Source organism: Glycine max, chromosome 3 (genome assembly GCF_000004515.6).
Source record: "Glycine max cultivar Williams 82 chromosome 3, Glycine_max_v4.0, whole genome shotgun sequence".
In the NCBI taxonomy this organism is placed as follows: Eukaryota; Viridiplantae; Streptophyta; class Magnoliopsida; order Fabales; family Fabaceae; genus Glycine; species Glycine max.
In genome coordinates this window covers 34,672,452-34,699,691 of record NC_016090.4, presented here as the reverse complement: position 1 = coordinate 34,699,691, position 27,240 = coordinate 34,672,452, and the positions used below count along the sequence as shown (strand labels likewise).

General features: G+C 29.1%; 2 protein-coding genes across 3 annotated transcripts; both read left to right on the top strand.

Moving 5' to 3' along the window:
* The first annotated feature begins 6,148 nt into the window (after positions 1–6,148).
* On the top strand, positions 6,149–8,644 carry LOC100811617 (auxin-induced protein 5NG4-like). Its single transcript, NM_001255338.3, has 7 exons — positions 6,149–6,448; positions 6,561–6,623; positions 6,714–6,830; positions 6,957–7,209; positions 7,327–7,485; positions 7,787–7,938; positions 8,158–8,644. The coding sequence occupies exons 1-7, from the start codon at positions 6,246–6,248 to the stop codon at positions 8,390–8,392; spliced, it is 1,182 nt and encodes a 393-aa protein (NP_001242267.2). The 5' UTR covers positions 6,149–6,245; the 3' UTR covers positions 8,393–8,644.
* An 8,414-nt stretch (positions 8,645–17,058) lies between these two features.
* On the top strand, positions 17,059–21,853 carry LOC100785412 (peptidyl-prolyl cis-trans isomerase FKBP65). Of its 2 annotated transcripts, XM_003520427.5 has the most exons (12): positions 17,059–17,283; positions 17,509–17,595; positions 17,776–18,036; positions 18,341–18,418; positions 18,574–18,654; positions 19,152–19,349; positions 19,491–19,577; positions 19,721–19,887; positions 20,265–20,387; positions 20,522–20,668; positions 21,290–21,417; positions 21,571–21,853. In XM_003520427.5, the coding sequence occupies exons 1-12, from the start codon at positions 17,118–17,120 to the stop codon at positions 21,668–21,670; spliced, it is 1,623 nt and encodes a 540-aa protein (XP_003520475.2). In that variant the 5' UTR covers positions 17,059–17,117; the 3' UTR covers positions 21,671–21,853. The 2 variants fall into 2 exon arrangements, with proteins under 2 accessions (XP_003520475.2, XP_006576767.1); XM_006576704.4 differs by lacking the exon at positions 17,509–17,595 and having other exon boundaries at positions 21,571–21,833.
* Positions 21,854–27,240: the final 5,387 nt, after the last annotated feature.

Below are 27,240 nucleotides of genomic sequence, written 5' to 3'. Positions count from 1 at the left end.
AACCACTTGTGTGTAACGGATCTTCATTGGCTCCTCACTGCTTCACTTGGTTCCAACATTTGCTACTTGAGAGGACCCGTTACAGCTCCATGCTTACACACCCCCACTTGCTCTCTTTCACTTCACAGATAGTAAGGAAGGGCACCTAACCCTAACGCCTCCTGTCTCTTCTTCTACCTTTTCCTTTTCCTTCTTCCTAGTACATGTTTTAAACTTTTGATTCATTTCCTAAACTTAAAGAAAGGTTAAACAGAAAACCAAGTGTTCATTAAATCTCTTAAGTAAAATTTTGGATTAACTATTTTGTGAATGAAAAAAAATCCCACTAAATATAACCGATTAGGTTTTCTGATAAAAAATATTTTTTGACAAGAACGATTAAAAGTTTACTTTCATAATATTGTAAGAAAAGAGATAGAAAAAAGAAAAGAGAAAAAAAGAAAATTTCAGCATTATTCTCATAAAAAATACTCGTTAAACTAAATATAATTAGAAAAAAAGATCTTAGTATTAAATGTGATAACTAAATTTTTTAATAAAAATTAGTCATGGTTAAAAATGTATAGATATGTTGTAACTATGCCAAAAAAAAAATAGGAGAAGAGAAAATTTCAATGATATCCTTGTGAAAGATACTGATCAAACCAATCAAACTAGACAGTTCCAAGTTGGTCACTGAATTATGTCATTGGGCCTAGCTATATATGTTACATGCATGTCACATTTAGGAGACAAAAACTTCGTGATGATTGGTATGTGATTACTGATTAGATCCCCATTTTGCTTCTTTGATGCGCCACTTTTGCTCAAACAGCTATTCCCAGCCACTTGGGGACTCCTCTAGTTGCTATGCTGATGCGAGCTAGGAAGGGCATTTAAGACATTTCACAAGTTTCATATCCGCCCCCAAAGTGTGTTGTGTTATGTTATGTGCACTGTGCATGGTGGCTATGGTGAAGTAGGGTGTGCTATAAATAATTGCTGGCTATGGGGTACATAGAATTAATGAGTCCCTAGTATGAGAACGTTTTGTTGATATATGTGGTCTAAAACATTGTACGTCCTCATTTTATATTACAATGTCTCAAACTTTTGTTGATGTTAATGATGGGCCACGATAAAGCAAGACACGTGACATAAGCAAATAAATATATTGGAGAATACGTGGTATCAATGATTTGTGAGCAAATTACAAAGAAAATCTGGTGAATATATAACAACTATGTGTTGTTTTCGAATTGGAATACATATATGATATTTGTCTATGGTAAACTCACTTCAAGTATGTTAAAATCTATATTTATGAGATGGAAAAGGAAAGGGAAATATATGTTCTGCGTTCAGTGGCTCATTTCGTCACTCCCAAATATTTTGTAGTTCAATTAGTCATATATGATCATTAGTTAAAGGAAAATGGTAAACACAAAACTATTTACAGTTGCACGAATAGTACGTGTCATCCTTTGGAAATATTTTTTTCTTTTCTCTCATATATATTTTGATTTCACAGTGTTTTGTCAAAATAACCAATTGACTCAAAACCTTTCAGAACTTTATCTCGTACTATTAAACATTATTCTTAGTTAAATTACTAAGATAAATTTCAAGTTACAGAAAATTTTGGATATGAATTACTTATTTACTTAAAGAAGTGTAGTATACGCACACAGCTGATACCGTACCAAAACCCATCAACCAAAGTCTGTTGGTAACTAACGATTTTACTCAATGCAAATTAACTTTAAAGCATTCTGATTACTGTGATCATGAGGAACTAGGTCTATATAATTTATTGTATAATCCATTCCCTCTTCTATTCCAACTCTTTTTGTTTTCATTTTGTTTTAATTTTGAATCGAGCTATCACGCGCGCACTCAAGTTAATTAATTTACTATGGTACAAAGATATTGAAAAAGTATAGATTAACTATAGTATAGATTTTACTGTATGTAGTACAGCCATTTGGAAAATATGAAATGTACTACGTAAACCGACAAGTACTTGGTTGCCACGAAGTTTTCAAGTGTCCAAAATCCACACTTGAATCCGCAAATAAAGTATAAAGTATAATATACTTATGGAAAATGTTTGATGATAATGCTAACTTTTTGCCATGAATATATGAGATATATTTAGGCTTCACGTTATTTTAAGAAGAAGAAAAAAACACTACTTCTTCCTTTTTAAAATAATTGTTATTATTTTAGAAGTTTTGACTTGTTTTAATTTACTTGCCATTGGAAAAAAAAACTAAGTATTCATTGCTTTTATCAATTTCAACTTTATATTTCTTAACTTAATTAGTGCAAAAAGGATATTATTACAATGATATTTCTTTAAAATTGAAATGTTAATGATTTTCTTAATAATTTGTATCAAATTAAAGTTTAAATATTTTTTCCAATAAAATATACTTACGAAGAGGAGAGTTTTAAGTGTTATTAAACTCTAAATTAAAGATTAATGTCATAACCAGTTCAAAATATTAAAACTATGAGAACATTTTGGGATTTCTATTAAATGATACCGTGGTTGAAAAAAAAAGTTTAAATATTTTTTTCATAAGAAAGTATATATTATAATTTATGCAAATGGATTTTTGATGAATAAGCCTATCCTAAGATGTTCGCCGTAAAATTGGTGCACTTTCCAGCAAAGGAACGACACCCATGGCTGGCCAGTCCTATCAACACCCTACTTTTGAATGCGTATCACTTAGGAAGTGCGTGATGTGTTCTTCTTTGTTTGAGATTGATACTGCACTCTGCTGAGACAAATAGTAGTGACCACTCAAATCAGTGCACTTTCAAACCATTGTGTGGAAATTCTGCTCAAGATCATAGACTAGTTAACATGCCTTGTGTGGTCCTCCTGTACAACTAATCAATTATTTAATACATTTTTGTAGGTAATTAGTCCTTTCTGTTTGTGTGTGTATATCTATAAACGTTTATTTTCAAGACCCATTTTACACCTTTTGTGAAGTTCTCATGGCTTTTAACACGATTGCACTTCGTTGCCGACTCTTCAATATTTTCCCTAGCCTCCTTTTAGAGATATATACTTTAATAAACATTAATTTAAGTGACAACGATTTTGAGACACGCAGCATATGTATTATCTTTTTTCTTCATCTAAAATGCATGAATCATGCATGGCAATCTATATATGGAAGCCTATGTATTAGAAAAAAAAATTAAATAATGAGACAGACAGTCTGTTGCAGGAGTAATTAGACTAGTTTTTTTTTAGTACAGTGCATATGAAATGTGTGGTTGCAAGTTATAAAATTTGGTGCAGTTGAATTGTACATGTATGAACATTTCCGGCGGAATAAATTAGTGTAACATACGCTTTACTATTATTATTATTTGTTAAGTACAATATATTAGCTAGCATGCCAAAATCATATGAAGCTTTAAGTACTTTTTTTATTTTTACAAGAGAAGCTTTAAGTACTTAAAGCTTCATCATATTTTCTTTTTTACACCTAAATATGAAACTTTAAGTACTTGCAGAGGAATTATGATTAAAAGCCAAGACTTCCTTTAAAAAAAAAAAAAGAAGGGGAAGAAAGTAGACCGAGAAAATAATATTGATTTCCCTCTTCTTTTATGTGGCGAAAAAGGAACAAGATTCCCTTGGAAGTTGGAAGCACTCTGGAGCATGCATGACTTATTATGGGAATTTTTTCTATATTATTTTTTGTTTTGATCTTACAAAATTCAATAATACTGAAACTATTCTGCTTGTAGCTTGTAAGTTAAGCTTATTTTCTCTTACGAGTGTTTTTTCATGGCTTCGATGTGATCTTCTGATGATGATTGATCTTCTCATTGCAGGTCAAACCTCATTATGAGTTGAACCATAATCTCTTCAATTAAGATGCGTCTGGTTAATTTGTAGCTTTTATTAACAATTATAAAATACTACTATTTTAATTAAAACTATTTTTTCTTCCTTAAAAATTTATACATAAAACGGTAAAAATATAATAATATATAATTTTCATCGTTAATTAGTATAACTCTTATAAAAATAATAAAATAAATAATATATTTATAATGATCAGAACAGGAAAAAAAATCCATCAAACAAATACATCTTAGAAATTCTTTGCACAATTGATAAGCAAACGTATATTTTATTAAGGGGGGCTAACTGGCCGATTAATCAAGAAGATACGTGAATGTTGTAAATTTATTGACATGCTCAATTCTTATAAATAAATAAAAAACAGACATATGCTTTAATATATAGATCAATTGGGTCATTTATCTTCCGTTGAAGATGAAAAAATAGGGAAAAAGAAATACATAGGCCTAAGTAAGTAAAACAGAATGTGGTCGGAAGAGACACCACATATTGAGGTTTCTGAATTATGAGATTCACATAGCAATAACATGTTATCAAAAGAAGATAGGACTAAACTTTTGCAATATTTCCACGAAAACGCATATCTCATATCAGAAATTAATTAACCGAATATTCTATGGATTAATAGGTGAAATTCTTCCTGATCAGTATTGCTCAAGTTGCTTTCTTTAACGAATAACCAAAATGGCTGATTTGTACGCTTATTTGGTGTCTTGTCAAGAACTAATGCAGCATATCAGGTAAGGAATTCTAAATCTTTAACAAGATCATGTAAGGTGTCCTAGCTATCTTTTACGACATGCATGCTAAGTTTGGTGTACTTGATGTCATCAGAAAATAACAAAAAAGTAAAAGACAATAGACTACATTGGATATATATAAATATATAGATAGATATATAGTATTTGTTCACACCAAACACAACTTTGTCATGTTAAAAATGCAAGGCACACCGAAATCTTCAAGTACAACCAGTTTAAGCACTCCATATTCTCCTCAACGTGTCTCTTGTATTTTAACTCGATTCAATTACATGATAAAAAAAATCAAAATATAAACATTTTCCACTCTCTTTCCCCGTTCTCCCCTTATTTTTATTTCATCCATCCTCTCTTTCCTTTGAGAATTTATATGAGATTTAACTCTTCTTATTACCTAATTAGACATACAAAAAAAGTATATATATATATATATATATATATATATATATATATATATATATATATATATATATATACCCAATCAAGCAGAGAACAAACATTTTCGTAATGGAAGAAGAGACCCTCAGGACTCAGGCGACAGAAATGTGACGCGTGAAGTGAGCTATGAGACACGAGAGAGATTCTTTTAATTTTTTAAAAATAACTGTTATTTTACTGAAATGTCCCTATTTCAAGTTCATTAAACAGAAGAGACGCAGAGGTAATTTTGGACAAATATTTTTATTAAGGCTGCTAATACTCTCTAACTGAAAATAATGTACATGTGTGGGTATATTGACAAACTAACCTAAATATATTTTAATCGTGGGTTTTGATTATTAAATATTTAATTTTAAAATTATTGATGGGTGATTTGATTAGTGTTACTTTCAAATTATGATTTAATTAGTTTCACTAGTTAAATTTATAATAAAACTTGAATCACCTAAATGCAGTCATTTTAAGATTTTCTATAATTAGTAATAGCTTTCCGGCAAATTAAACTACCAAAATGAATGATTCACCAAGTTAAGTTTATCTTGTACACGAACTTTAAAAGAATGATTGTCATACGTCTAAATTTTACCAGTAAATAGAACAACCCAACTATTGCCACCTGGAATCCATAATGTTTCTTGCATACACGCACAACAACAAATAAGAATATCCTGCGGCTTACGTATTAAACCTAGTGCAAAAAAAGGGGGTCACGTGTGAGAGCTTCAAGTTGACATTCTTACACGCTTCAAATTGAAAGATCATCATCACTTTTATTTTTGTTAAAGATTACAACAATAGTGTGAATAAAGGTTGATCCAGTTTTTACAAGAAATAAACTTTTATATATATATATATATATATATATATATATATATTACAAAGACGTAATTTTGATTTTCGTTGTTAGTATAAAAGCTTTTGATAAATAATATATATATTATTCTTCGAGTCTTAAGGCATATTTTACAACCGTAGTAGTTAGTTTTAAGTACGGTTCTCCACACACACCTCTACGGATCCTAACTCTTATAAGCTATAAATACCAAAGTGGGGGTAACGTTTTTCACTTAGGAGACACAAACAACCACAAGTGTTCTTCCTCTGTAAACACACAAACTCTGTTCCTATTTCAGAGTACTGTCCCTTTACCTCGTACACATCAAACAATGGAAGGAGATGGGTATTGTGGGAGTTTCTTTCAGAGGTGCAAGCCTTACATAGCCATGATTTCTCTGCAATTCGGGTTTGCGGGTATGAACATAATCACCAAGGTTTCCCTCAACCGTGGGATGAGCCACTATGTGCTTGTGGTTTATAGACACGCCTTTGCTACTGCAGCTATTGCTCCTTTTGCTATTGTTCTAGAGAGGTACCTACCAGTCATTCACATAGGAAAAAAAAATGGGAGAAGAAAAGTGAAAACCATTTGGTTTCATTGTTTTCAATCATTTTCTGATCAACCTTCTATTTGTCATTGGCAGGAAAGTGAGGCCCAAGATTACATTTCTCATGTTCATGCAAATATTCGTGTTGGGTCTCCTTGGGTTAGTAGTTTTCTTGCTCTAGAAAACGGTGTTCATTATCCAAAAAACATGTTCTAAAATTTGTTTTTTTTTTCTGTTATGTTGTTATAGGCCTGTGATTGATCAGAACTTATATTATGCGGGGTTGAAATTTACTTCCCCTACCTACTCATGTGCGATAAGCAACATGCTCCCTGCTATGACATTTGTGATGGCTGCTATTTTCAGGTAAATTTAAATGCATAATCAGTTAATCTTAATCTTAATTCTATTCATTTGTTACTATTAGTACTATTTTTTTTTTTGTATTGCTTTGAGATAACATGGTTTTACTCTCTGTTTGGGATGGATTAGGATGGAGAAGTTAAACGTGAGAAAAGTAAGATGCCAAGCAAAGGTGATTGGAACTGTAGTAACAGTTGCTGGGGCCATGTTGATGACATTGTACAAAGGGCAAGTAATCAGTTTCTTGGGGTCTAAGTACATGCATCACCCAAGAAACTATGTACCTGAAAACAACACTGATTCTGGTGAAAAGGATTGGTTCAAGGGTTCTGTTCTTCTCGTACTTGCCACCCTTTCATGGGCTTCTTTCTTCATCCTTCAGGCAAGTAATTAAGTGTTTAATTCAAACAGTGGGGAAAGAGTACCTTACCTACTACTACTACTACTTTGATTCTTATTCATGAGAGTGACTTGTGTACATTATTTATGATTAATGCAGGCAGTGACATTAAGGAAATACCCTGCTCAGCTCTCCCTCACAGCACTTGTGTGTGCCTTAGGTACACTGCAATCAATTGCAGTTACCTTTGTCATGGAGCACAAACCATCTGTTTGGACCATTGGCTGGGACATGAACCTTCTTGCTGCAGCCTATGCTGTAAGCCACTCTCTCTCTATTTGTCTATCCATCTATGATCTATCTGATAAATTATTATATGGTCTAAGATCATCTGATTCCAATTAATTTTTAAGTAACACATAATCGAGTTTTATTAATTATTTTTTTTAAAATTAAAAGAAACCTCAATTACCTATGACATAAAAATTGATCAGGAGTCAAGATTATAGACTTGTGCTAGTCTCGGAATATACAATAATTTTTATTCTATTTTTCTGTGTATTTGTTGTTGAACCATATGATATGAGAATCTAAATGGACGTAAACTTTGGTGAACCAGGGAATAATATCATCAGGTATCACCTACTATGTTCAAGGGATTGTCATGCAGAAAAAAGGGCCTGTTTTCGTTACTGCTTTCAGCCCTTTGATGATGATTATCGTAGCCATCATGGGTACCTTCATCCTTGCAGAAAAAATATATCTTGGAGGGTAAGTACTCAATACTCATATTCACTCCCAATGAACATATCTTGTTTTAGGCACAAAGAAAGAAGCTTATACGTTTTAGTTGATTCACTCTTGTATCATAAACTAAAAGTTTGGTGTTTCTTACATAAAAGTTGAAACATCACAATCTTAAAAAGCTCAAACTTTGAAACAGTGGTAAACAACAATTATTGATGTGAATTTATCTGCATGTGATTTCAGGGTCATTGGAGCTATTCTCATAGTAATGGGACTTTACTCGGTTCTGTGGGGCAAGCACAAGGAGAACAAAGAGAAAGAGGCAGAGATAACCATTGAGGTATTGAAGTGTTGTTCAGAAAATGGGATGAGGTTGGAGACTGTGGTAGAAGATGCTGAAACAAACAACGACATTGAGATGCAAAAGGGTGAAGCCTCAAGAGAGTTAAGGGTAGCCATTGGAGTTCCAAAAGTTTAAAGTGGTTAAGATTAGAAAGGAAAGGGATGAATAATAATAGAGGCTGCAATGAAAAAAGGGGTCTTTAATTGAGAGCAGAGAAATTGAAAGGGGTTTTGTTTTGTGTACTCACCATCTTTCTTCGGAAAATTAACTAAGGCTTATTTTTTTCTTTCTTTTTTGTATTTTGATTAGGACCTTATGTGTGGACCTTACTGTCCATAATGTAACTTAAATTTTGCACACTTTGGTGAAAGGAAAATTGACATTTGCAGAAATTCTCTCTCTCTCTTATGACAGGTGTAAATGTTTTTTTTTTCTTGTGTAAGAAACCATTGCTGTCTTAATTAATTAGATTGGAGATTAATCTTGCTCCTAATACATATTAGATTTAAAAGAATCTTACATATAAATAATGAGAATCGAAAACAAGTTAGATACACAGTCTAATCATTCATGAAATTATTTTATAATTTCAGCATTAGATGCTGCTTCTTTACCATCTTAATTAATTGGAGCTAAAACTTATCTAATCCTATAAGACACGAGTTTCCTGATACATGGTTCGCAGAATATTAAAAGAATGACAAAGTAAAGTAAGGACACGGCAACGCAAAACCTGAATATTACATGCGAATGTTTGAAAGAAAGCAATCAAAGCATTATCTATATTCTATATCATGTTACAATTGTATGCAAATTTATGATACATGAACAAAAGGGATTTGTTTCAGTTAAGTTTGAAATCCTAGTTAATTTCCCAAGGTTAACCAAACATACAGAGTAGTGGTAGAGCCTAACAAAACAAAAACAGAGTAGATATTTAGCGAAAACAAAATACTTATTATATTATAAATATAAAAATTGTTCAATATTTTTTTAAGTAATTAACAATATTTAATGAAATATATTAAAATTTCCTTAACTAACATGTAACAACTATTTAATTTAATGATTTTAAAATAAAAACATAAAATTCTATATATTGTTTAAGAATTTAATTTGAATACATTATTAATATAAAAAATTTAATGTTCATTTTGCTAATAATGATAATAAATTCTTATCAATGATACATACGTTATATAATAAAATTTATTATTAAGACTAATTTGTGCATTATATTTAACTATTTAAATTTAGTTATACCAGAATCAAATTTAGCCAACTTTAAAACAGACATGTCCTTATATTATCACCTAACAGATATCATTCGATGAATTTGATATTTTATGAATTATCGAGTTTCATTAAATGACGTGACAGTACATTAATTGTATAAGATTCTATTGCGCTAATCGTGCTTAGGAATAGGAATAAAGAATTTCTATTTCTTTTGCTTATTTTTTTCATGAGACAGTGTTCTTTACCCATAAGGTTACAAGATATCTAGATGAGAGTTCACACTTCACATTATAACAATTATTAGTCAACCATTTATTCTAAATAATAAAAGTAGACAGTTTCTAAATTGGCATACACTTTTACAAGAAATAATCAACTTAATTAGAACTAAGAAGAATGTTCTAATTGCAATGGGGTTTACTGTAGCCAATGGATGATTTATTTAATTTGGACTTAGATAAGGTATGATTAAGGATCATGTGATTGATGAATAATCAGGGCTGAAGGATTTTATTCTGTTAGTTATGTGTAGTGAAGAGATTATCTCCTCAATTTCAGTGTAAAAATATGTCACTCTCCTTTTCAAGGACAGATTCTCATTCTCTTCTATCTATGAATAAGCATCCAATATCAATGTGATGCAACATATCCTTCACTCACTGAATATCTAGGGAGGAATAATTACGTCACTGATTTCAAGAGATGCAACCATGAGATTAAGTAGGAAACCATTAAGAGATGCAGATTTTACATTTCCACAAAATGCTTGCACCAAAATTTTGATTCTTAAAACTCCTTTAAATATGCAAATCCACGGTTCTGTCACCCTCATGTGTCAATTAAGTGGCCAATTTTGAGGACACTATGTTAGATACAAGACCACAAACCAACGCCACGTTTTGCTCTAACTTAGATTGACATGGAAGATTAGCAGTATATTTCTTTTTTTGTACTCTAGATGGTGGAAAACATCGAACTAGTTTAAACATAATTAACAAAGTTCTTCAGAATTATTCAACACAGAAATAAATAGACTCATAAATTTGTTTAGCTTGTTAAGTGATTTTTAATTTGATTTTTGAATATGTAACTGTTAAATATATTTAGAATGAGAATTTTATAGTTCATAATAATTATGTCTATTTCGAATAAGATGACTTTCAGTGAAAGATTTTTGTGATATAAAACAAAAGAAAAGTCTTCTTAATTTCAATGTTAAGAGTTAGACCTCTATTTAATTCAAAGCTTCAAACATGGGGCTCCTTAAAAAGGCATAAGGAAAATGGCAATTTGCAAAATACAAATTTGAGGTGACCAAACAAGTTTTTGCTGAGGTTAGCTCTTAGTTGGATTAATTAACTGTTTTGGAACTTTAACTAAGAAATGGACATTAGTGGATGATTAGGCAGCATTATTTTGTTGGTATTAGATTCACAAAAATTTTGCTCTGATCTACAACAGAAAGAGTCCTCCCTGAAAAGTAATTAATTTTGGCATATGACTTTGTATCATGCGGCTATATGCTAGCACCCACTAGGGATAAAAATAAATAAAGATGTCTAATTATAATCTTAGAATAAGAGAAAAAATGAATCTGAATTTTTAAGCAACGCCAACAAGTAAACGCTCAGAGCAGATAAGAAGAAAAGAAAAACAAAGATTTTTTATTTATAAGTCTAACGTATTTTGAAAGCTTCAAATTAACACTACAACTTGCTTCATAAGATGTATCGATGATAAAACTTTCGAACCTATTTTTTGCTAGTGATTTAAGAAAGACATTGAAAAAAGAAACAAACCACAACTATAAAAGGACCCAATGATCTAATCTTATCTCCCCAAAATGTTTTCAAATTAAATTACATCTATTAATGAGTAGTGAATCCTTAAAAATTTATCAACAATAAGGTGTACGGCTAAGGAATCATACTATTTTGCTATATTGAGTGTATCAACTCAAGAATAAACAGGTTATTTGAATGACCTTTTTCTTTATAAAAAATTGAGTTGATTATAGGATTGGTTACATTATTAGTGGACTTGAGATTGAAGAGTTAAATGGATTAATATGATAAGACAGAGAAGCAACAATGGCTCAACATAAGGTCATGGACACTTATATATATTCGTTGATACATGATTACTAGAATTGCATCAGCGTCTGACAACTTGAGGCTGAATAATACTTTTGACATCAATACCAATATAAAAAAAATATATGAAAATAAATACTTGAATTATTTGAGAGAGATATATGTCGTGGCCAATTAGCATTAGACATCTGATGCAAAGTCCACTACGTATTGCAACATGATTGTATATCCACTTTAGTCCTAATATATACAGAGAGAAGAATAAGGAGGGGGTAACTCTTTTTTTTTTTTTTGAGGGGTTACTATGTTTTCAAGATATTTCTAAATACAATTATTTTTTCCATTGAAAACATAATATAATAATATGTCAGGACATGATCCGTAAATAAAACTTTTAATATAATAATATCAGAATTCATATGTGAAAGAAAGCCTAAATATTGTTATTTTATTTATTCAAATTTGTGTCAGAGTATATTTTATTATTATTTTTTATACGCCTAAATATTTTTTATTTCTGTGATTTATCTATTTTTGTCATTTTTGTTCTTATAATATTTTTTGTTTTAGTTTTTATAAAATATTTTAAATAATGCCCGAGCAATAAAAAGTATTTTAAACAGTAAAAAAAGGTTAATTAAAATTCTTTAAGGATATAAAATAAAATAAATATATTTTATTAGGATTAAAATAAAAAAAATACTAAATTACGTATATGAAAAAAATATTTAAGCTTTTTTAATATTATTGAGTAAAAAAAAAACTAATTTATATCATTTATTATTTTTCTACGCCACATATGAAACACTGATTCTAATCAATCATTTAGAGAAGCTAGCTACACCAGCTTAAGCTGATATCACCAACAATCATCCATCAAATAATTAGTAGCGCACGACCATCTTGTTTGGCATAGTGGGGGGACATGTTAAACCACTGTTTATATTTTGTAGTGCACGACACGCTCGTTCAATGGATAACCTAATTATTCATGAAAAATCATACATCAGAAGCACTATATAAAACTAATTAAAAATATATATATATAATGTTTTGGGTAGACCGTACACTAACGAGATTGGGAAATGTTATTATTTTTTTTACTGCCAAATGTAAAATAGCCAGATATGTTATTCAAGAAATGAAATCTTTGTGCAAACGATAAATGAAATTATCCATCAAAATATTAATATATATACTCCAGGATTTGTTAAAATAATTTCTGGTTATGGCATATTCGTGAGTGATCGATATATATATTAATGGGTGGTGAATTTCATTACTCTTGTTTGAAGGATCATCAGGACTCTACAGCATATATACCACATTAATTTGGACATATTTAATAAGTAGAGTGAAAGTCACTACCTAAGAAAAATGATTATGCAACATCTATTTTCCACATATTCTTAGTTTAATATCTGGCCCTAGGTTTCTTACTCAATCTTTTGTAAAGCACTCTGTTGTGTAGAGACAAGAGAACCCTAGCTAGGAGACACTAACGAGACTCAGAACAGTTTAAGCATTTACTTCCCTCCCCCCACTTCGCCATATATTTACTATTTTCTCTATTATATATATCTTCTAATGGATATAGTGTTGTTGCCATCAATCATATCCCAGCTTGCACAATTAACTTGACTATTATAATCATGCTAGGTAGTATGTCCTCTTAGATTGGATTTCTCGCAATAAATTATCAAAGATTTGGAGAGAGATCAATAAAATATAAATCATTTGGAGCTTGCAATATAGCAATATAGCAATATTGAGTGACATTTTATGATGTACCATTATTTATTTGTGGCATTGGTTCACATGACTCGCTATGCCACAAATTTTAATTTGGTAAACAATGCTTTATGGCATAAAAATATTGAAAATGAAATATCTCATCTTTTTTCACTAACAGTATCACGTACGTACGCATAGATACTTTTTGTTTGTGATAAACAACAAATTAAATTTTTAGGTATCCTTAAAAAATCATAAGTTCACCCTAAATTAATCAGTGTTATATATAACACAAGGTTGTAAATTAAATTTTTTACTCTCTTTTTCTCTGTCTATCTTAGAAAAGTATCAAACGATTTATAATATTTATATATCATGTGTAACCAATTAAGTTAAATTCTTTGGTTAACTTACTTTTGCATTACTTAAACTTTAGACCAATGCTAATATTTTCATAGAGTTAACTCACACTAACGTTATATTGAAATCATTTGTAACTTTTAATTATTATATATTGACATTATTGAAATACTAAAACATTGCATTGAATTGAATTCAAAGTGGTTATATGAATACTAGTAAATACTGTGTGCAATAATAAAAATGAGGATGAAGTTTTAACATAGTTAGGATCCTGTAAGTGACTCATTTCAATTCTTACAAGACAACTTTAGAGCATCTTCAATAGTAATCTTATTCTAAAGTCTTTAAGTAATTTTTTTGTGGATCTCATGTGTCATATCAACTTTTAAGAATTTTAAAAAGTTTTTATTCCAACAATAATTTTATTAAGAACTTTAATTGGGTTCCACAAATTTATAATTTTATATTTTTCTTTAAAATGATAATTCATTTATATTTTTACTTTATAAATATAAAAAATATATATATTCTTGAAGTATAATTTATTTCTCAGAAAAAAAATTACATTAGTGTTTTATTACAGTTTTTTTTAATTTAGGCTAATTACAGATTGTTTATATAAGTGTCTGGAAGTTTAATTTTTGGACTAAAGATTATAAGTTCTATAATTAATGTATATACTGATAAAGAGACTGAAAATCATATAGTAAGCAAAATTGGCTATATCCCATATTAAAGTCCTTAATAAATATGTATTAATACCGTGAGATTTATTAAATATTTAAATATATTTTTATTAATCTTTGTAAGAATATCAATATGATTATTCAAATGAGTTATTTATCTTCATTATAATATAATTTTATATAAATTTAAGTACTCTACAGAAAACTTAACTTAACTTTAATTAATACTGTTTTTTTTTACAAGAATAATATTAAAATTTTTAATGTAAGTTTTAACTTGATTTTATGAGTCCTATAATTCATTAATTTCTCTCATCAAGACCATAAAAAAGTATATTTTGTTCTTAACAAATTTTAATCAATGTTACTTAGAGTCGTGCTTGTATAAGTAATATATGTCGAGTTATCATGTGTTCTAATGATAAATTTTGTTAAGAAACCTTTCTTAATTTAAAACAACTCTTGTAATTGTGCTTAAGATGCCCTAAATATACTAAGTTGTTTATTTAATTATTTTAAAAAGGTTATTTATATAGTTCCTTTTTTTATTTCATAGAGTTAGTATTGTTAGTTTTTCATTACATATTTCGTTTATCTTATAATATCTACATATTCTGAATTGTCTTTTTAATTTTCCGTTTTCAAGTTATGTAAACCCTTAGCAAACAAAATAAATGACAGACAGACAAAGGAATTATATATACGAAAAATTATTTGATACTATATTATAACTTTTAAAAATTAAATATGAGACTAAATGAAAAAAAAAAACTGTGATATATTTTAGAGGAACAAAAGTAAATTTATAACAAAGAACTATTTTATATGAAAATAAAACTAATAATTTAATCGTGTGACATGGCCCTATAGATGTCCCTGGAGTCACCTGAAAAACGGTCATCTGTTGATAAATGTAGCTTTGCTTTTTATGTGATTTCTTTTTCTATTTTTGAGGTCATCCACCAACATTGATTCATGTGGCCAGAAATTGAGAGTGGAAGATATTTAATTTACTTTAACTTAACTCATAAATAACTTTTCATCTCAATCAATTATGACGTACGTGTTACACACGTGTAAATAAAATGGCGAATTATAATTTGATTTTTTTAGAAGTGTTTCACTCTTATTTAATAAATCTTAATTTATCCTTTTAAAAAAATTAATTTATTATTTAATGATTTAGATAAATTTGATTTTTTAATACATAGGAATTAAATACAAGTATCAAGAGTTACAACAATATACACATCATGTTCAATGTTAGATAAATTTGGTCTAATTATTAAAATATATATATATATATATATATTAATATATTTTAAAAATAGTATTAAGGTTTCTCATAGCATGAAAAAGCAGAAGTATGGCAGTTGATATACGTTGTTACTATTTGGGCTGTCAGGAAATATGAGTCCATCTTTTGATTTGTAGTCCAAATTGAATAAGCTTTAATTGAAACTAACGAATTGAAGCTAACGCAAGGTTATCTAGAGCTTTGCTATTTCTACCTGTTTATGCTAAGTTCACTTTTAAGTTTTTAAGAAAATAACAAAAATACCTTTGATAAAAATTCATTTTTGTTGTATATCTCAACAAAATTTAGTTGAGATGCATAATAAAAATGTATTTTTGTTGCGCATTATCAAGATACACAATGAAAATATATTGTATATTTCAACGAATTATATATGTTGAGATATAAAATGATAATATATTGTATATTTCAACAAAAATATGTAAAGATACAAAAAAATATTATTATATTGTATATTGTAAAAATATTTTTAAATTGAAACATATTTTCATTATGTTATTAGTGGATGCGACTTCATAATATACGAGGGAAACATTTTTCTCTTTTTTTATCTCATTATATATGGTTAAAATAGACAATGAAAACGCATTTTGATCAAGAGTATTTTTGTCCAAAATGTATTGAAAAGGTTGGAGATGAACTTAATAAAATGAGGGTAAGAATAATAAAGCTAAATGATTTATTTAATATTGTCATTTACAAAACTTACATTGAATAATTTTTTTAAAAAAAAATATTACACTGAAATATAGAGAGAATCAAACTTGTAGGCGTAAATAAATTTAATGATAAATACATAACATTCTGTATTATAAATTAAAATACAAAATTTGGAAAATATTCAGCAAAAATAAATTGGAAAATAAGATTCTCTCCGTCACTCTTTTAATTACATTTTAATATTTTATCCTTTTTATATTTTGAAAGTTGATTTCATATGTTAGTGCCACAATTATTTAAAAAATCCCTCTTTCAATCATTTTAAATTATCCTTTTATTATTATTTTTATTTTCTATGTATTTGATCTTTTTAACCACATTTTTTTAATCTACTCTAAATATATAGCTTTAATTCCAATGATTTAATTTAAAATTATGAATAATTAAAAATAACCTTATATCACAAATTAAATTATTCATTATGAATTGAAAATATAATTTACATATTTAAATATAATTATTTATTGAAAATTTTAATCATGCAAAAATAACTTGGTATAAACATTATGTTGTTGAAATGTGGAATCCACAAACTAAAATGGTGGTAAATTAATAATGAAGACTGTACCAAACAAATTAATAATGAAGATAACTGATAAGGAAATGCCACTCAACCGAAAAGCTCAAAAGGAGGGAAACCAATAACGGCTTATCCTGTTTTTAGAAACTTGAAGCTCTTTTTTTTTTTTTTTTCCTCTCTTTCTGTGATGTCAATGGCACTCTCTCAGCTAAGCCACTCTCTGGAAAATGAACTGAAAGGTGCTGAAGACTCAGAATTTCCTCTGAAGGAAATTGGAAATGAAGGTCTCACAAAACGGATTCTCAGAAAAGGAGTCACTTGGCAAACTCCATTCTCTGGAGATGAAGTGGAAGGTTAGAAAGCATAATGACACCCTCCAACTCTTTCATATACTTCAGCTATCTTTTCTTCTCTTTTTTACATTTCAGCTCGTATGTCTATGCCATAACTTGTTTATGGCATAACAGAAAGATGGTCATGGTAAATTTTTCTACCTTTTCACCTTCACTTCTTTTAGCAACCACACCAATCAAGCCTTTTATGAATTCTGACACAACCCTGTTGTTTCAACCTTTCAGTTCATTTCAATGGACAAGTTGAAAACGGAGCATCTCTTGAATCCAGTTATGATAAAGGGTCCCCGTTTCGTTTCAAACTAGGCCAATGTAATCATTTCATTTGTATAAACTGCTAAGGGGAAAAAATGTTATTAAATTATAAACTAGTAGGTGTACACAATGTGATTGTGGTTAATGAAATGAAATTGGCATGGCCATTATTACTATTCAATCCATCAGTAGACACTAGGCAATGTCTTTAGGCCAAGTTTTTTGTCATGGTTCCAGGTGAAGTTATCAAAGGTTGGGATGAAGGAGTTGCCACCATGAAGAAAGGGGAGAGAGCAATCTTCAAAATACCACCTAACTTGGCATATGGGGAAGAAGGATCCCTTCCATTGATTCCTCCCAATGCAACTCTCATTTTTGACATTGAAATGCTGTCTTGGAGTAGCATAAGGGATTTGACTGGCGATGGAGGAGTCAAGAAAAAGATAATACGGGAGGGAGAAGGATGGGCAACTCCCAGAGAAGCTGATGAGGTTCTAGGTAATAGTAATGTTCTTGTATTATCAAATAATAGAATGATAGCAAGTAGAAACACATTTTTTAACACACTCTTTATTATTGATTGAAAATAAAAAATTCTTATATGTCTCATTTATTTAACGAGTCTCCCTTATGATTTTGTAGTTTCTAATAAATTTTAATCAATAATAAAAAGTGTGTTGCTAGCACCTTTCTATCACATAACCATATATTTAAGTGAGCTTATTGTAATCTACACATGCTATCCTGTAAACAGCCACATAGAAATAGATAACTATCTTGTACATGAATTACTTATTTACAGTGAAATATGAAGCAAGACTAGAGAATGGGATGCTTGTCTCCAAGTCTGATCAGGGTGTGGAGTTTAATGTAAGTGATGGTACGTTATCAAGTTTAAGTATTGAACATGCTTTCAGTACTTATTGTCATTAATATCATCTAGAACTTCTGAGAATTTTTCTTAGGTATTTAAGAAAAATCATAAAAAGAAACTAATCCATCAATTGAATGATTAAAGATTATTGTTTTGACCAGGCTATCTATGTCCTGCCATGAGCATAGCAGTAAAGACAATGAGAAAGGGCGAGGTGGCAGAACTAGCTATGAGATTCTGTTGTAAGTTAATCGAAGTCTAGACTTGTTTGGGTAAGCTTCTCTAGAAGCACTTTTAGGAGAAGAAAATGAAAAAAAATGAGATGAGTTTTTTCATAAGTTAAAATTAATTCTCTATTAGCTAATTTGTAGATACTCTCTCATTTTTTAGAGAAATTATATGAAAAAACTTCTACAAATTAACTAATGAAGAACTAATGTTAGGGTTTGTTTGGATACAAGTTATAAGTACTTTTGGGAACTTTTCTACTAGAAATGTAGAGAGCTTTTTCTAGGAGAGAAACTTTTAAAAGCTCTCAAAAGCATTTCTACCTTTATATCCAAGCGGGCTCTTAACTTATGCAGGAACTCATTTCATTTTTTTCTTTTTATTTTCTTCTCTTAAAAATGCTTCTAAAGAAGCTTACCCAAGCACACCCTCACATTTTATTTAAGATGAAATACGCATGTGTTGCCACAATTAGAACCATGTAGTAGTAATATCAGGACATAACTTGCAGACGGACTCAGTCAAAATTCAAGTAGAATCACTGAGCTAGAAGGTGTTCTTCCACCAGATTCAAATTTAACTAGCATCAAGCTTGAGCTGGTATCATGGAAAATTGTTGCTGATGTCACAGGAGATAAGAAGATACTGAAAAAAATTAAGAATTTGGGTGAGGGGTTTGATCGCCCTAACGAGGGATCCCAAGTGAAAGGTAACCTTTATCTCAATTCTCAAAAACATTATGGTGGATATAACGGTGGTATATTTTGGCAATTATAAACAAAAATATGTTAACTAAACATAAAACCAAATGCATCCTAAGGTTGTTAATAAATGTTCCCACTTCCTGCAGTGATATATTTGTGTAAAGGGGAAGATGGTACGATTATTGAGAGCAAAGGATCAGAGGAAGAACCTTTTGAGTTCACAACTCAAGAAGGTATAACATTGCTGTTGTATATGATCATGGAGCATTCATATTTAATAGGAGTGTAGTTACTGTTTCTCTGTGTTTTCTTTTTTGTTTTTTTTTTTGTTCTTCTGCTTTTAATCTTTGTACTTCTTTATTCTATGCATTTTCAGAACAGGTACCTGAGGGTCTAGAAAGAGCAATAATGACAATGAAGAAAGGAGAGCAAGCTCTGGTAACTGTGGATGCTGAATATTTGTGCGACTATAATAATTCAAAGGGAAACACAGCTAATAATAAAGTCCTTTATTATGAAGTTGAGTTGGTTGATTTCGTTAAGGTTAGTTTCTCCTATAGCCCTATGTATTGCAATTTGCAAATATTAGTTTCATGAAAAGGGAAATATGTGCGTATTTTTCCTAAGCATACAATTGGTCAAGGTATCAGTCAATTCAAGACGTCAACACAAGGCTTTGTCCTTTCTTTCAATCATTTTTCTCAACCTTAACATTCATCAACATATAATGATTCAAGTTTGTTTTTCTATTTTCAATTTCCAACAAACAGCTACTGATTGCAATTTGTCTGTCATTCTATTACTTTATTTCATTTATTGACTTGTAGTTTAAAAACGATTCTGAATAACACACTGAAAGTAGAAACCAGAAGCAGTATTAATGCAGTGTTATATTATTCTCAAATGTTTGTTGTGAACAGGAAAAACCATTTTGGAAAATGGATACACAAGAGAAAATAGAAGCTTGTGAGAGGAAGAAGCATGATGGAAATCTGCTGTTCAAGGTTGAAAATTTCAGGCACGCATCCAAGAAATATGAAAAGGTCAGGTTATTAGTTAAAACTTACTAGTTAATTCATTATACTTGATTATAATGAATATTTTTAAAGAAAGATGTCCTTCTGAATGCAACTTAAATAGGTGCATAACAGAATAAACTTCTTCATTGATATTGTAGGCTGTAAAATACATTGAGTTTGATCACTCATTCAGTGAAGATGAGAAGTGTCGTGCTAATACCTTACATTTATCCTGTAATTTGAACAATGCTGCCTGTAAACTTAAATTGGGGGAGTACATTGAAGCTTCAAGACTATGCACAAAGGTACTCTCTGATCCTAATTTAAGTATTTTTCTCTTTCTCCCTGTCTCTCTATCACCTGATGAGACAAGAAAACATTGCATAAGGTAGTGCATGTTCTTGGGTTATAATTGTACTCATGAATGCATCAGAAGACATTGTCTTTGCAATAATTGAAAACAGGTTGAATGCTTCAGCTTAATCCTATCTTGCATAAATGCACAATTATGTTGTGGAAATGAGGAACCCACAAACTAAAATGGTGGTAAATTAATAATGATAAGGAAATGCCTCTCAACCGAAAGCACCAAAGGAAGGAAACCAATAACAGCTTATCCTGTTTTAGAAACTTGGGTTATAATTGTAAAGAGATAGATGAAATAGAGAGTGAACATTCTTTCAGATTCTTGTCTCACCCTAATTAAGCATAAAAAAAAATTGATTATGATCAATGCAAATAACACCTTCAACATGCATCATGCAAAAAAAAAAAAGGAAAGTGGAAAGAAGTTTTCTCTTCAATAAATAAGTGATACCAAAACAAGATTGTAAGCAATGCATTAATGTATCAGAAGACATTGTCTTTGCAATAACTGACAGCAGGTTGAATGCTTTACATTAATCTTATCTTGCATAAATGCTCAGGTCCTAGAACAAGACCCTTTAAATATAAAGGCTCTTTACAGAAGATGCCAAGCATACTTGAAAACATCAGACTTGGAGAAAGCTGAGGCTGACATTAAAAGAGCTTTGATTATTGATCCAAATAACAGGTATCAAGCACCATCCATTGCATTTTCATTCTCTATCCAATTCAACTGCTGCTCTTGACAAGCATCGATTAACATATTTTTATTGACAAGATTAATTTATTTTCTATTCCTACAATGAATGATTATTTGTTCTCTTGGCTTAATTATTATCAGAGACATTAAACTTGAGTACAAAGAGCTGAAACTTAAGCAAAAGGAATACAGTAGACATGAAGCTGACATCTTCAGCACAATGCTTTCAAGAATGAACTAGTTTAGAAGGTGAATTTGCGGTCCAAAGTAGAAATACCTCTGTACTGTATAACATTTTGCGTTCCAAAATATCTATTAATTTTGATTTCTAACTATACACCTCTGAACTTGCTGACGTGAGATATATATATATATATATGCTATAATAGACTGCACTGCTATTTAGGTTCATATAACTTTGATAACTTATTCTGATTTCTGGCCTCATGTCTTATAATCTCAATCATATTATCTTTCCGTAGTAAAAAAAGATTAAAAATATTTCAAGGTGAGATGAGGCTCTTTCTTCATCTTAAGCCAGGACAAATTACAAACGAAAATTACAATTTATAAAAAATTGTAGAATAATTAATTAGAATAAACTTATAATGTATGAAGTATTTTTTATACTGTTATTTAATTACATATTATTATATATGGTAAAATCCTTAATTTTTATTATAACCATTTCAAAAAGTATACCTTACTATTGATTTCTGATTAGGCAATAACGTAACTTTCTAGAAAACTAAACTCAACAACAAAGTACTAGTTATTATTATTATCAACGCAAAAACAATATTCTATCTAAATAAGGAAACTTATATATCTTCCCGATGAACCATCAAAACATGTGATACTATATTATAAATGTTCTAGCATCCAAAATAAGCGATGTCTAACGACTAACTAACTTACGTGCTTTATAAACAGAAGTGAATAAAAAGATAGTGTGGAAAGGGAAAGTTTCTGTTGCTCTACTACTAATTGCTACTAGCTAAATTTGTACGTGTCGCATTAATAATTTGACAACTAGTTGAAAATGCTAGGTATTAATTGTCAAGAATTGCAAGTATTACTCTTAACAAATGATGCCAAAGCCGAAGCTACCTGAAAGCATTGTACTTATAGAGCTTTGAATCCGAATAGAATCCAAATAACAGGTACTGGTGCACATGCATGTAACACATCATCCCCTTCCCTCATTAAAATAAAAGTTTTGTTGACAATGATACTTGATATATTGATTAAAGAATTAAAAAACTGTTTATTGTGAAAATTATAGAAAAATATAAACAACGTATTTTTTATATATTTTAATAGATATATTTTTTCTTTTAATTTTTTAACTAATATCTTAAAGATACTTGTTAGTATTTATTTTAAAATAATAACTGCCTCCACTACCATACAAACCCTAAAAAAATAAACTTTTCTATCTGAAATTTTTTCTCTTCGAATCATTTGAATTTTTTAAAATATTTTTTTTATGAAAAATAATCTTTAGAAAAACTAATTTTCTTTGTATCTGATACACAATAGAAATTTATAAAAAATACTCTTCAATTAAACTAATTTCCTTTATACCAAATACACAATATACATTAATTTATGTTATGTATTTTGTATCAGATGCACAACACAAATTAAACTCAATGCATTTTGAAAACATATTCGAATTATAAAAGGAAAGTATTGAAATAATCTTATTTATATAAAATAATAAATGCATTACTTAATTGAATTACACACCTAAAAACAATCTAATTATCTTAATTTAAAATATTTTCATTACATTTTAATTAATGTTCTTCATTTTGTTAGGCGCATGTTAATTAAAGATAAAGACTAAAACAAGATTAATAAAATTTCAGGAATCTTAATGACTAAAATCAAATAGAGCCATATTTGCATGAATTTAAAACACATTTAAATTAACCTTGTTATTTTTGTAATTTTTCAGGGGACATCCTCTGCTGATAATTGTAGGATAATGGCCTTCTCTCAGTCTTTCCTTTCTCGTGGTTTTTTCTTTACACCCAGCTGAAAATATTTTCCAGGTATATATAATATATTATTTGTCCAATAGTGTAATATTTAAGTGTAAAGTGTGTTTGTTTAATCAATGGGAATTGAGCCTAGGGGAAGAAACTAATCTAATAATTTTTCATAATATGATAAGTTTAAATTTTTATCAAAAGAGATATTTACATCGATTTCACGGTGTCTCAAATTACCTCCAAAAGAATAGACACTTGGGAAAAAAAATTACTTTCGTTTATGTGTGGTGATCATTGTTCACTTTGCCCCATTGCCTTCCATTGATCCTTTTCAAACTCCAAGATTTCATTATCTCACCAACCCACTCACGTATGGGTCCTCCTCATAGGTCTTACTTTATTAAGCCAACAGTACTTGCTGCCAGTGGCAGCCACCAACCAAGATATAAATTACTTTAACTTAGATGAGATATTATGACTAATTATGGTGTTATTTTTCAATTAAAATTATATTTTTGTTTTAATAATTTATGCGGGATTTTTATTGTAAATCTTTTCATGATTCATTGAGATAGATTTTTTAATTTTAATTATTTTAAAGTACTAAAAAAAATCTTATGATATGCACTTTTTTTGGGGAAAAAAATACTTGATGATATAATTTCTTGGAGAATATTTATTAAGAAATGAAGACGTTTAAAAACACATTTTTTCTAAAAAAAATATTCTCTCTAAATCCAAATTTAATGCGTAAATTTAGTATTCAAAGAATCTTCTTTAAGCATTTATTAAACTTTTTTTTTTACCAAGTTCAATATTAATAAGATTAGTAAATATTTATTTGTTTCGATTTAAATATTAGTAAATAAAAAATACTAAATTAGTATAAAGATTACTAGATAAAATATATATAATAAAATATATGAAGAAATTTGTCTGCCTCCTACATATTTAATAGCTTCTCTCATTAAAAAAACTTGTAATATCTATTTCATTCAGAATTGAATCAATTATTTTTTATCAAAAAAATAATTGAATTTTACTCATTTTTACTGATTAAAATTTATTGAAAATTATATACATTTAAATTTTGTAATACTAATTAATTTTTTAATAAAATATTTGATATTATAGATAAAAATTAACTTACTTAGTTTTTTAACTAAACATGTCATACTTAGTAAATGGTTGAAGTTGTTTCTTTTCTCAATTTTCTTAAAAGAAAAATTAATTAACTGAAATAAGCTCTGAGTATAACTTAAAGACTGAAGCTTGTTTCTGTACCTATTAGGATTTAGATAGTTTTTATGAGATGTTAAATTTAATTTATTATCCTTGTTGTACACATAAATTCCACTAACATTTTTTTTTCATACTTCTGTTTCCTATATACATTTGGGAATTGTATTTGTTGGTAATTGAATTCTTTTTAATTTCGGTAATATGTTTATTGTGTTGATTGAAGATTAGTCATTCACCAGCTTTGGCTTTGAATCATGCTGAATTTGCCCACAATTAGTGCCGATTGATGAAAAAGTTGATTGATTTTAGCGAGTCAAATTAGGATAAGACCAGTTCAATTGGGCACACAATTAACTATTTTCAGTATTAGTCGAACAAGAAAGCTAGTTGAATAAGAATGAGGTTAAATCGATGGCTTACAATGTGTGTCAAAATGAAAGAAATCAATTGATTGGAAAAATTAGAAAATCAACTAAATATATGAGAATTTATCAAAAAAGGTGAGTCAGTTACAATCTACATACAGTAAGTCGAATTTCAACAACTATCATATGATTTCAGCATTCAAGATTAGTTGATTAAGTGTAAAATCAGCATATCAATTGGTCTTCTATTTATAATTTTTAACCTTTATCTTTGATAAAAAAAATTCTATTTTTTCCTTTCTTCTTTGTTTGAGTACATCAAACACTTTTTGGAGTAGTTTGAGAACTCATTATTGAAAAGTAAATTTCTTTGCAAGTATCAATTACTTAACATTGTTTTAAAATAGTATTAAAGCAGTTAGCTGATCCAAACAATTGATTTTCATGCCACAATAGTATTAAATAAATGTTGACATGTTTGATAAAAAATTGATGTCACTGTTATAAGTACAAAACTTTATTGCTATTAAATAAAATACTGTAATTTTAATACAGGAGGTTGAAGTATTAATTTAAAAGTTGTCAACGCCGCATAATAAGGTATATCATCAGATTACATATATTTGATCGTCAAATTAGTAATTGTGAAATATAAAATGATCATCAAGTATATTGCGTAACCAAAGTAGATGTACATAATTATATATATCAACATCGATAAAAAAAAAAAAAAAAGTGGGCGTTCAGGTGTCAATATTTGGTATTCTCCTCTCCTAATCCATTGATGCAAAAAGCAGCAACTTCAGCATGTCCTATTGTCCTTCATACCAATTTTTAACTCTAAATTTAACAAGCAATTCCACTCCAATTTGAAATTTTCCACTGGATAGTTGTGAGGGGTCTACATCATCACCAACCCTTGATTCTTCAACAATAATCCTAACCCACAAGACCTGCTCCAATGGTTATAAGTCACTCACTTCACCAACAACCATATCCAGAAAAGAATTGTCCTAATGATTCAATGTTTACACCATAACGCCACGCGACCCTTCATAATTTGCTTCACTCTATGAGTCTGTGTATTAAGTCTAAGTCTTAATATTTCATCAACTCACTCAATTGTCACATCATACCATTAATATTGTATTTTGATGGTTATGGCCACATTAGTAAACCATTTCCCCCTCACGCAGAAATTGCACTGTTTTACACAAAATCGGTTCACCAAATCGGAACCTCATTACCTAAGTTTCTATTTATTTATTTATTCTCGTAGGAAAAGGAATACCCAAAGCATGTTACCACAATATGTTATTTATCTATAATTCACTCATAATACTTGTTTAAAACTTATGAATTTTGTTTATGTCAATGTAATTTTCTCCAATACATAACTTTAAGTATTATTTACATATAGAAAAATGAAAATGTTAACACAATTTCTTTAAAACATTTTTCAACAAATATTTAAGCTTTACTCGATTAGTTGAGTGACACAGCCTACAATTAACAAGAAACTTTAAGATATTTTTAGAAAAATAAAATATTTTGCTTTTAAAAATACCAAAACGGGGGATATTTTTTTTAAAAAAACCTACGGGATATAAGTTGACTTTGGTTTTACGAAATTAATTTCTAACTTTTTTCACACTTCTTTTTTTTTTTTTTTACAATTTTGTCAGTGAAAACCTGTTGGAAATGGATTTCACAAATTAAAACAAAATGAACTTTTAGAAAGTTAACTTTCACCAGTAACTGTAAGTAATTTATTTAGTAAAATATACTATTTATAACTTTAAGAACAAAATATATCATTTTTTTTATATAAAAGCCAAACTTTGTAGATATAATTAAGTAAACTAATAATAATAAACATAATATCTCAGTTTCGTCCTAAAGTCAAAAACGAATTGGACTGTTCCGCCGACCTCATTATTTTCCCATGCCTTATTCCATCGCTTAATCATGCTCTACGACTACAACACGGTTGGTAAATGGTAACCTCAAATAAATTACTGGTAACTATAGCCACCGGAATAAAATATATATTTTTTTTAAAAAAAAAACAAAACCAAACATATTTATTGAAAGATATAAAATTTATTTCTATAATCTCTCCTCTAAAAAATTAAAGCTATAATTTTCGACGATGAAAACATCTTATTTCCAGAAGAAGAAAAAAAACAAAACATATAAGTTTA